The sequence below is a fragment of the Puma concolor genome, chromosome B1, assembly GCF_028749965.1.
Source record: "Puma concolor isolate L17-30 chromosome B1, mPumCon1.1.hap2, whole genome shotgun sequence".
In the NCBI taxonomy this organism is placed as follows: Eukaryota; Metazoa; Chordata; class Mammalia; order Carnivora; family Felidae; genus Puma; species Puma concolor.
In genome coordinates this window covers 111,328,327-111,340,700 of record NC_141670.1, presented here as the reverse complement: position 1 = coordinate 111,340,700, position 12,374 = coordinate 111,328,327, and the positions used below count along the sequence as shown (strand labels likewise).

The following is a 12,374-nucleotide window of genomic DNA, read 5'->3' as shown; positions in this document are numbered from 1 at the left end:
TCTTATTCCCTCTCATTTGAAGAAAAGACTTCTTTTAGTATACAATTCTGCATATTCGGCTTTTTAATTAGTGGGTATTCCACAGTTATGTTATTTGAGTCTGTAGACTATAGAGTAAGTTCTGTAGACTTTTTTCTTGCTGAATTTATACACCTTTTTATTCATTCTGACTACTACTGTTTAGTCCTTTCATGTCTTCTCTTCTTTCCGTTTCTCTCTTGACCTCTTTCTGTTTTGCTTTCTTCTCAATTCTCCTGCCTCTGTCTCTCTCCCCCTCCTGCCTTCCCTTTCCCTCTTCCCCTCCTGGAAAGCCCCCTCCCTAGCTCTCTGGCAAAAGACAATTCCCTCCCCAGAGCTTGTCATTTTAGGTTAGTCTTGCTACTTCCTTTAGTTAGTTGAGAAAGACACAAAGGCTTGTTTTCTCTGGAAATGTTATTTTTCTTTTCTCTGAATTAGGCATATTGACGCTTTAATTTCCCCAATTTGCTTTGGTTGGGTGCAGTACTTAAGTATTACTTCCCAGATCTATATAAACTTAAATTTATCGACTTGCAGCTTTAGCCTTTAAGTTCTTTTATTTTGATTTCCCAATCTTTGGTCTGTCTTCATGAAATTTTCACTCCTAATAAAATCGTTGACTTTGTTATATTCAAACTCTTGATTTTTGGTTACTCCCATTTTCTCCTAATCATCTACCAAGGGAAATAAATATATGAAGTCTCCTATTTGGGGGCAGGAAAAGGCCTATAGAAGAATATTTAACATTGAGTATAGTCCTTCCCAACTATTTTGCTATTTTATGAGCTGAAATATCTGGGTGTAGTAATTTGAATGAGTTCTGACTGGATTGGTTGTCCAGAGACCAAATAATTGAATTACCTTCACTTTTGCTGCCTTTTCTCTCTATTAGATATAAATATATACAAGTCCTTACAACTTGCTCTTTTCATTCTTCCATTCACTCATTCAACCATTAGTTATTGATGACCTATGTGCTCCATCTACATTGTTCTAGGCATTGGGAGAACACAGGAAGAAATAGGAGGAGCAAGGTCACGCCCAATATGGTACTTACATGGCTCCTGTATGTGGTTATAATTCACTTCTTATTGACCAGGAAACTAAGTGATTCTGAGTAAGCAAAACCATCATGTGAAACCTGGGGCTTAGACTATGAGCATCTTGGCAGGAGCAACTGTATTTTTACTACCAGTATCCTCAGTTCCAAGCAGGGCACCTGGCACTCAGTAGGAGGGAAGCAAACATTGCATGCTTCTCATGCATGGGAATGGAAATTATGGAGTAAATAGAACAAAAGAAGATTTCAAAAGGAACAGTCAACGACACAAAATCAGACAAAGTAATCAAACGTTGTTATGGAAACATTGCCGCTAAGAACATAGCTACTTCAATTCACTTTTTTAGAAGATGCACCACCAGAAGATATTTAACATGTTTTTCTAGATAGGGACATCTTATAGGTCCTAAGTCATCACTGAAATACATACATGGGAAACACAATAGCATATAACATGAGGTGGAAATTCCCTAAATGGCTTTATAGGTACAAATAATATTCAAGACTGATAATATTAAGTGGATATATTCTAATAAGTTCTTATGGGTTTGAGTCCCTGTTCTATTGTTCAATGGTGACAGTAATCAAAAGATGAAAAAATTTAAAGAAGGTAGAGAAAGTCAGAATATTGCAATGCATTTGGAACATTTGGAATATTTCAGCTACTAGTTGAAACTTAGTGTTGCCTCGTTTTTATAAAAATTGACATAAATATCATTGTCAAATAAAAATAATATGGAGAAGAAACTTTTGTATTCATCTAGAAGTGTTACCAGTTTTTCTTTAACTTTTAAAGAAAATGTTTATTTTGAGAGAGAGAGAGTGAGCACAAGTGGGGGAGGTGTAGAGAGAGAGGCAGACAGAGACTCTAAGCAGGCTCCACACTGTCAGTGCAGAGCCCAGTATGGGGCCTGATCCCAGGACTGTGAGGTCATGACCTGAGCCCAAATCAAGAGTCAGACACTTAACTGAGTGAGCCACCTAGGTGCCCTGAAGTGTTACCAGTTTTACATCCTTTTGAGCTATAGAACATTGTAAGAAACAAATAGAAAATAATTATTTTTAAGAATTCATACTTAGACAAGTAGTAAGAACAGCAGCCAACATTTTTTTTTTCATTTTGTTTTGATAAAGCCCAGAAACATCTATTCTTGAGTACTGAACAATTGATTACGCTACTCAGTTTTTGCCCTATACTAAAAACTTAGGGGGTTGGGTGTGAGGGGTAGTTCTAGGCTGGCTCCTGCATGTGAGAAGGACAGTGACAGTTCTTGTGGTCTCGTCCTGCATGATGTGCTTCAGACAGGCACTCCAGGCTCCCTCACATCCATTTTTATTACTAGCAACAGGATTTCTGTTTAATAGCATGCTTAATGAGTTCTGTGTTCTGCTATGAGGAAGATGCTAACATATTTCCATCACTTGTCTAAAAATAACATCAATGTATTGTGTTTCTATCCTTACTTCAATGAAATACCTTTCAAATGTTTTAAGTGTCATCATGGATGTGATATCTAGATACGGTGAATCTGATGTAGTTCTGTGCTTGTTAAGCTCTAAATAGATCCATAATACACCTGTATGTTGCTTTCCTTTTTTTGTTTTGGTATATAAAGTCTTGCAAATGCGATGAAAATTGGGAAGGATAGTAATGTAATCTGTATAAGGGTGCACACATTGTTTGTGTCTTTGTGTATATGTGTACAACACTCAGATTGCCTGGTGTAATTTTTGCTGCTTAATGAAACAAGTACCTCCAAGACTTTAATGAGTGTTAGGACTATCAGGGTGACAATAACTCACACTAAGCTGTAGCAGGATCCTTTAAGACCATCCCACAGGAAGCAACTTCAAGGTTAAAACTAATCCTTTTTCTTGGTACTCTTAAACAGAATCGTTTGGATTATAGTTCTTTTATTCAGGAACAACTCATTTGGCAGAAAAGGAGCAACATAATAGGAATAGGAGCCTTTACATTTCTAAATTATTAGCTGTGATTTTCCATACACAGCTTACTATACTTTGGGGAAAATCATGATGCACAGATCTCTCCCATTAGTATGAGCCCAGGGTTTCCCACTTCAAAACACAGAGTAGAGATGATTTGTTATCTTATTTCCCGCCCACCCCATCTTTGCTTTAGTTACAATGGTATGGCAGAGGGATTCCTACTTAAGAACTGAAAAAGTGCATGTGAACCAGTAAACTCATTCTATCCAAAATGTTTAGTTTTTCCTTCTCCTTTAGAATGCAGTAAGTTAAATACCTGCATCCTGGGTAAGACGACGTTAGAGCAGGATGCATGTACATGGGTTTGATCTTGGGAAAAGCCCTGTGAATCTTTTTTTTTTTTTTTTTTTTTTTTTTTTTTTTTTTTTTTAGGTCATAGAATTAAAGTGGGGTGGGCAAGATGCAATTTTGAAAAGTCAGGTTGAATTAACTTAGAAAAAGTGCAATTTGATATTTATTTATTTATTTATTTATTTATTTATTTAGGGAACATGTAGGGGAGGGGCATAGAGAGAGAATCCCAAGCAGGCTCTGTGCTGTTAGCGCAGAGCCTGACATGGGGCTCAAACTCACGAACCATGAGATCATTACCTGAGCCGAAATCAAGAGTTGGATGCTGAACTGACTGAGCCACCCAGGCACCCCAAAACCACAATTTGTTTTTTTCTCTTTATCCGTAAACTATGTGGATTTTTACGGATATACCTAGAAAGGAGAAGTCTTTACATTTACAACAAAAGAAGACTCACTAGTGTTCATTATATAATTTCATCCCAGTTTCTTTCTGAGTTAATTGGACAGATTTTGAATTTATAGTTTGTATTTAACATCGGTATTGTCAACAAAAATTAGAATTCTTCTATAAAGATCAAAATAATACAAAAATGAAAACAATGACAAAACAGAAAGGCACTGGCATAAAGTAAAATAACTTTTAAAGACAAGTATTTTGCCACCATGCCAAAAAATAGAAATGAGAGTAAAGCTTTACGGGAAAGAATTAACTTGGCAAAGCTTGTTTATCTGGTTCCAATATTTCAAAACACAGCTAATCTTCTATCTTAATTTTTAGTTTCCTGGTTAGTTTTATGGTGGATGCCCGAGGTGGTGCGATGAGAGGGTGCAGACACAATGGGCTCCGTATCATTATTCCACCTCGGAAATGTACTGCCCCAACTCGAGTCACCTGCCGTCTTGTCAAACGTCATAGACTGGCGACAATGCCTCCAATGGTGGAAGGAGAAGGCCTGGCCAGTCGTCTGATCGAAGTCGGACCTTCTGGTGCTCAGTTCCTTGGGTAAGGGTTTCTGATAAACCTCCCACTTAGTCACGGATGAGCTTGTGTCCTCTACATGAAATCACTAGGATGGAATGGAAAAAGGTACGTCAAAACGTCGTGAAAGAAGATTGGCCCATGACGTTTTTTTTTTTTTTAATTAGAAGTAGCACCTCCATGCTTGACTCCAATTACATGCCTCTTATTTTAAGGCATTAATGAGTTCAACATTCAGGTGAATTATTATCCTTTCTCTTTGGATGTTACCATAACCGCTAGACTCCCAATGTGAATTATCATGCTTTAGCCATTGGTAGGTTTTTTTTTTTTTTTCATCTGAGACTCACCTCGTCAAATCATAATGAAAAATACTACTCTATTCCAAACACAAATTTAAACTCTTGTGTACTAATGAAATGGAACGATTATCTTTGGAAATCAGTGTTGTCTTTATATAAGAATATCCAAAATTTTACTCTATGTGATTTGTCTTTTCTGTCATCAAAATTGCTACCTTGAGTCTTAAAATTACACTGGGAGTCTCTTTAGTTGTAGTTTTCCCTAAGATGACAAAATCAAGACTAACTTCTGCCGTGCTCATTTTAGCAGTTTTGAGCAGAAGTGAGCATTTCTTCTTTCTTCTGTTTATACAGCTGCTGTTATATTAAAGTGGTATTACAATATGCCAAAAGATGAGTAGCTGCCCTTGAAAACTGACAAAAGGATGAAGTTTTGGAGGGGGACAAGTTTCAAAATATTTTGAAACAAATCAATTTTATTTAAGTCTTGTCACGTCAAGTCGTTGTTGTCAAAAATTGAGAGAAAATCCTATTAATCACGAACTCTTTGCTTTGCCACTGTCATTTTGGGGAGAAGGTTTGCTTTAGAACTCAAGGAACGTTCTAAAGTCTTGTAATTTGGAGCAGACTATTAATAAGTTGCTGCAAATTATGTTCACACCTGAAAAGGGGTGTCTGTATTTCCCAATTATAGAAACCACCTCCCATGTCCTCCTAAATGACCAGAGATTTAGAAGGAGCCTGTGAAGTTCTGGGTTGCATCAGAAAATGCCAGTATGGTTGGAATAATTCCCCAGTGAGCCCTTTCATATTCTGTGCCAGGCCCTCTTCCCTCCCTCATGCTCAGGTAGTTTTAGGCTTTTTAATAAATTTCACATCTGTTGAGGAATATCCATGAAAACATCTGGCCTCTATCCCGAAGTCAGAGTTTTTATTATATTCCCAACAGCTTTGTCTTTCCTGTGGAGCATATATATATATATTTTTTTGTCATTGTTTATTTTTTGGCTCATGCCCTGGCAGTGAACCTAAACAGGGTCAGATCAAACACCCAAGTGTCTCCTTCCACGTGCCTCCATTGTACACTCTGGGTCTCAGTTCCTTGCTCTTTGTGACCAATGGAGGGGGCAGAACCAAACGCAGTGTGAAACCAAACTTCACCCTGTTGATCAGCTGGTGACGCTGGGGTTCTGTGGAAAACAATACCTGAAGCTTACTTATGTTCTTTCTTTCACTGCTGCTTTGGATGTACTCAGTAAACTTCACCTGCCAACGGCCCCTCCCCCACTTAATGAGGGAGAAAGTTTGGTCAGCCGCATCCTTCAGCTGGGGCCTCCTGGAACCAAATTCCTTGGGTAGGAGTGACTTAAAACAAATTGATGGCTGCTGGCCCCCATTCTTCTCCTTCTTCTGCAATATGATTTCTCTTTTTGTCATTGTGCCCATGACATGTCCCTCCCTATGATTTAAATTCTGTATAACCTATCTTTAGTGGACCATTTCTGACCCTTGTGGTATGTGACTTTTATTTTTGAGTGACGTTTTTATATCTTTTCCCTTAAAGTGCTGTGACCTTCATTTTCGTTTAAAGCATGAGATCTGCCTAGTTGTACTATGTGCTAGTTACGATGTTGTTATGATGAATTTGAAGTCTGTATCAAAGCAACCTGGACTGAAAAATCAAAAGCCTCTATAATTTTTGAGAGTGAATGCGACCTGAAAACATCAGGGCAGTGCATGTTCTGGATCCTGAATATAATAGGCATGGGACACAATTGGGCTATCTACTGAGGCACTCAGTTAGGGCCACACTGTGTACACATGCCTATTGTTCCCTTGAATGAAAAAGATATTTAAGCAAAAAACATGAGTGCATGTCTCTTTAGTTCCCAAGTAGTTAACTTTTGTGACATCTTTTCATTTACAACACGTCAAATTATGCAACATATGAGCCATTTTCCTTCTTAAACCATTTTGCCATTTGCACCTTGTAGAAACTGTTTTAGGAGATTGGCACACCTCATGGATATGCATGCACATTTCTTTTGGTTAAATGTGTTATACTTACATTTATCAAAGGAGAAGTTCCAGAATGCCACATGCACTCACAGGGAAACGTTATTTGGCTTAAGGTAGCAGCATGCCCCTAAGGATTGGTGCCCCCGAGGTAGAATGCTACTGTGTGACCATCTGCTAGCCAATGGGCTCCAGAGGAAAGCCTACTATGCCCCTGTCCCAAGAAAGAGAACAATTCCAGGTCACTTTGCAACAGACAGAGTCAAGGTGCTTGTCTTAATGTTGGCCAGCTCTTGTCTACACTGAATGTTCTGCCTTACTGTGTCAGGCCTGTGATCGTGGAGATTCCTCATTTTGCTGCCCTTCGAGGAAAGGAGAGGGAACTGGTGGTCCTGCGCAGTGAGAATGGGGACAGCTGGAAAGAGCATTACTGCGAATACACTGAAGACGAATTGAATGAAATCCTTAATGGCATGGATGAAGGTACTTCATATTGAGGGTTTTAAAAGAATTCTAAAGTGGAAGCATTCACATGATATATTTCTTTCTTATGACCTAGGGATGTGGGCGCGGGGACGGGAGGTGGGTTTGGGTATAGGTGTTCCTTGTGTTATTTTACCACAGCAGGTATTCGGTACATTCTGGGGTTGGAATGCATAATGAATTTGCCTACTCTTACCTCTGTTATATTCAGGAAAACAAATCCTTTCAGTAGAAAATATCTCATTTAATAAGGAGATATAGCATATCTCCATCCTTATTCAAACCTAAAACATGAGATGGAATAGATGTTGTTTCATTACAGAATGAACTGATACTGGATAATAAATCCATGACTTTTTGAAATGCCTAACAAGACAATTTAGATATAGTTAAGACACTGATAAAAGTGCTAAGCTTTTTTGTTGGAAAACTTACATAAACCCAAAACCAGTGCATTATAGGATAATATGATTTCTTTTGAATTTTCTATTATTAAGGAGGAAAATTAAGTTCACTCAAACTTCCACATCTAATTCAAATAGGGAGTTAGCCAGGGTAGAATCTCATATATACACCTACACATATAGTTAAGGAATTTATTTTTTCATTAGGGCTTTGAGCTCTGTAAATCCCAAATCTCGCTTGGGCCATTTTGCCACAGGTTGAAATAGTTCCGTGTTACCGGAGGTAATGGATTAATTCTCTGGCATCCTTAGCTTGCACAAATACAGAGTGCCAGTTCTAATCCAGGAGATGTGTTCCGCTTTAAGTAACCACACAAATAGGGCAAATTCTTTGCCCAAGTGCCAAGAGCATACCAAATTTTGTACAGAACTGGACAGGCAGCTGTAGAGCTATTTGTAATGTGTAGCTTTGGGTATGGCTCACGGATAGGAGGCGTAGCCTGACAGCAGCTACTTTAATATTTCTTTCTGCATCCTGCTGAGGTAGACTAAGAAAAGGGGCCAGCCTTACCCTATCTAAGAAGTAGATGGAAAAAGAAACAATGTCCTCTACATGCATAGGTTAGTATCTTCCAAGCAAGACAAAAAGATCAGGATTTTTACTGATAAACCTTGTTCCATGCAATATTTAGCTGTTTTCTGCTCCTTGGAAACATTTGTTTTGCCTGCATTTAGGTTTAGGATGTTTTCTTCTGAGATATTTACCTGTCATTAACACCGCGATGAGCATCGGCATCTTGTCCTTTTATTATACTCTACGTGTGTATGAAGCTTGTTTTAAAACAAAGAATGGGATTTTTGTATTTTTTGTTCTCTGTGCTTGGAAATGCATTCTTTTGTAAGTATATGCTAGTGTTTGCCAGTGTATCAGTTTCCGATGCCATGATTAGATCCTGGGACTTCTGGCTTTTGCTATCTAGTTATATTCAATAGTCAAGAAAAACATAATTGCTGTTCCTGCCTCTATAATAGATTGCAAATGATTTCTAAAAATAACAAGTTTCCATTATCTCTGAAAATTCAGTGATTCCCTTAATGCAAATTTTCAGCATTTTAAACCAGTCTGGGTTTGGTGTTGCCCTACATAGCTATACTAATGCAATTTAAAAAGAGCCCATTATCCTGTCTTCCTAATACTAGATGATATGTTTGGTAAGTTAATGGTTTCAGGAGAATATTGAAACCCTGAATTCATAATCGCTGATTTTTTTTTTTTTGTATCTGACTATTTCAGAGACAACCACGTCACTAGAATAAACACGTGAACACAAACCTTACCCTTACAAGACAGATTTTATTCCGTCACTATGGCCTTGAGAACTGAAAGGGCCATCTTCCTTCTTAAAACCACAGTAACTGGTATTTGAGCTAACTTTGAAATTTGCAAAGAAAAGGAGTCCACAAACAGTTTCCTCTCTTTCACGTGAACCAAGAATAGAACAGGTTCATTTCCATTTCAGGTTTGCCCTCAAAACCCCTCATTTACAAAGGCAGTGCTGCAATACTGTATCTGGAGCTGGATGCTCTCTTTTCCCAGGGCCCTGCAAAGACCTAGTTTCCACAGAGAAATAAAACGTGCAGACTAAATGCCAATAGGTCTTGAGAGACTGCAATTTTTTTTTTTTCTAGTGTTAGGATAGGTAGTCTTGCTTTTTAAATTTTCCTATTTAAAACAAGGCATCTTGCTGCCATACTGGTTTACTATGAACTGTGCCAAGGAGTTTGCTAGAATGTTTTTGGATGGAAATCCTTGCTCTATGAAGATGGGTCATTTCTTGTCTCAGTGCTGGATAGCCCGGAAGACCTAGAAAAGAAACGGATCTGTCGCATCATCACCCGCGACTTCCCACAGTACTTTGCAGTGGTGTCTCGGATCAAACAGGACAGCAACCTGATTGGCCCCGAGGGGGGCGTGCTGAGCAGCACAGTGGTGCCCCAGGTGCAGGCCGTCTTCCCAGAGGGGGCGCTAACCAAGAGGATCCGTGTAGGCCTACAGGTAGGCCCATGTTGGATACACGTTAACCTAACATGGATTTTTATTGTAGTGATTGGAAATCAGCTTTTCAAATGGGAAATGCAGTAAAACCTTGGATTGTAAGTAACTCGATGAGCAAACCCTTCTAATAAATTTTAACCAATTTGACAATAAATTTCATATATTGAAAAAAAATTTTTAACTTGATAAACTCTCAGTGTCTTGTAATACAAGGAGTATGTGACACTGAATGTCTCATGATCAAAACTGAGCCAATGGTTCTTGAAATTCACTTCAATATACGAGTGCTTTGGATTACAAGCATGTTTCTGGACTGAATTATGCTCACAAACCAAGGTTTGACTGTAAGTGGGTAACAAGTCAAATTATTCCCAGGTGAGCAAAAGCTGCCATTAGAGATTGTAGGTCTCATGAAGTTTTATATATGTGCTTAGTACTAAACTTAACAATTATCATGTTTGAAGTCACCAAACTGACTTATGGCTAAAAAGTGATACGTGGAGAAACTTATGTCAAAGAAATTTGACATATATATAATGATATATCATTTATTTTAATATTGTTTTTCTTTGAAAAGGCTCAACCTATGCACAGTGAGCTGGTTAAGAAGATTCTAGGCAACAAAGCTACCTTCAGCCCTATAGTCACTTTGGAACCTAGAAGAAGAAAATTCCACAAGCCAATTACCATGACCATTCCTGTCCCCAAAGCTTCAAGTGATGTCATGTTGAATGGTTTTGGGGGAGATGCACCAACCTTAAGATTACTATGCAGCATAACAGGTAAGTCACTTGTGACTATGCTAGTAGAAAGTTCCAAAAGAAGTAACGTAGATCATTGTAAATATTCAGTACCTTTGCCATAAGATACCTGTGAGGTTATATGCATTAATTCAGGAAAAGCATTCTAATTAGGGACAGGAAAGGTAAAGGAAATGAACTTATATTTATTACATTTATATACAGCTCGTATGCCAAACTATTGGACACTTTATATACATTGTCATTTTAACCTTCACAGTGGCCCCATAAGGAAATGTTAAACCCATTTACGCAAAAGGAAGCCAAGGCCTAGTGAAGTTCCGTAACTTGCCTGAGATCATACCATACATATTTGCTAGAGTTGAAATTCAAACCCAAATTTATATACCTCTACTCCCAAGCTTTAAGCCTTCATCGAAGACCTCATCTTATATCTACTGAAAAACAAACACTTGAATAACTATACCCAGTAGTTCAAACTTCTGTCTAGGAACTGATATGTCTTTATCATTAATCTATTAAACTAACTTTGGAAAAACAAAGTACAGGTTTTTAATCATTAACTGAATTTTGGCCTTTTCAATTGGAAGTTGTAGTAGCTTTCAGATGACTACCACACTCCAGAAAGACATTCCCAGAATATTGGTTTTCTCTGCTCAAAATACCACCACCACTGGGTAAGAGAAAAAAAAACCCACACAAATAATCTGTGTTAAGACTACATAATTTGACTAATTTCCCTATTCAGTAAACACATGGTATTGGCATTCAGTAAATATTTATACTGTTGTCAGTAGGAATAACAACCATCCCTGGTTGTTTAGGTATCGTTAGAATTTTTTTTTTTTCATTTCTCCTCCATATTGAAAGGAATGTTCACTCTTATTTTGTTCTCTTAATTCCCCTTCTAATTAGTGTTTTTCCTCTACTTACGACAGCAAACCATTGAGACTTTACCCCATAAGTTTAATAATATGACAGAATTTTAAGATACACAGACTATAATGAGTATAGAAGGAAATCATGCTTCACGTGTGACTTCTTTCCCAATTACCCATTTCTGGTTGTCACCCAGCATTCCTGGGTGTCAGTCTGATACTTTTTGTTCCATGGGTATACAGTCTCTCTATAATGTGAAACATTCATGGCATGGAAGCAAAAGTAGTAAGACCGAAAAGTGTCTGTGGCACACCCTGACCTTGTAGAAGATCCAGTGAAGATACCACGTGGGCCTAGGTGCCACCTAATCTAGTTATTCAAATGGGTTTATGCTAAACACTTTCTTTTTTTTTAATTCTTTTTTTAACGTTTATTTATTTTTGAGACAGAGAGAGACAGAGCATGAGTAGGGGAGGGGCAGAGAGAGGGAGACACAGAATCCGAAGCAGGCTCCAGGCTCTGAGCCCTCAGCCCAGAGCCCAACGTGGGGCTCGAACTCACAGACCGCGAGATCGTGACCTGAGTTGAAGTCGGGCGCTTAACCGACTGAGCCACCCAGGCGCCCCTAAACACTTTCTTAAATTTATTTGTTAATTAAAAAATATGTGAAAGTGTTTAGATTTTTGTGTTTTGCTCTGTTATGTGCTTCTGCTAAGAATTAATATTTTAGAGGCCTACTAGAATAAGGTTCCATGAACTTTCTATGATAACTCATTTCTTCCTTTAAGAAAGTTTAGAGTCACAATTTTTCTTCATCTCAAACATACATTCCTCTTGCAGTGCTTTAAGACTCTTTCATCCTTATCTATGCCAACTTAATTTTCCAGTAGAATGAAAGTTCACCTCAGCCTCCATGGTGATTTTTCTATGTATAGAGGTCATTTCTTTAGCATTCATTCATGTGTTCACCCACCTTTCAGTATTTATTGAGCTCTTAATATCTTCCAAGCTTTTTTTTTTTTTTTTACCAGCCTTTAACTACAAATTGAGAAGAAATTTTATTTCGTTTTTTAAAAGTTTATTTATTTTTGAGAGAGAGAGAGAGAGAGAGA

At 38.0% G+C, this 12,374-nt stretch overlaps 1 protein-coding gene and 1 long non-coding RNA gene across 24 annotated transcripts in view; one reads left to right on the top strand and one right to left on the bottom strand.

Annotated features, from left to right (window-relative positions):
- ANK2 (ankyrin 2) overlaps positions 1–12,374 on the top strand; it is a 673,807-nt gene that overhangs the window by 618,635 nt on the left and 42,798 nt on the right. For 18 of the 23 annotated variants that reach the window (XM_086704357.1, XM_086704361.1, XM_086704354.1 and 15 more), the window contains 5 exons: positions 4,161–4,385; positions 5,920–6,018; positions 7,008–7,162; positions 9,411–9,622; positions 10,200–10,404. In XM_086704357.1, the coding sequence (XP_086560483.1) occupies positions 4,161–4,385; positions 5,920–6,018; positions 7,008–7,162; positions 9,411–9,622; positions 10,200–10,404 (896 nt within the window). The remainder of the gene's footprint in view (positions 1–4,160; positions 4,386–5,919; positions 6,019–7,007; positions 7,163–9,410; positions 9,623–10,199; positions 10,405–12,374) is intronic. The other 5 variants (XM_086704362.1, XM_086704359.1, XM_086704368.1 and 2 more) reach the window with 1 other exon arrangement.
- LOC147581809 (uncharacterized) overlaps positions 1–12,374 on the bottom strand; it is a 34,472-nt gene that overhangs the window by 11,917 nt on the left and 10,181 nt on the right. The gene's annotated exons all lie outside the window — the stretch shown is intronic.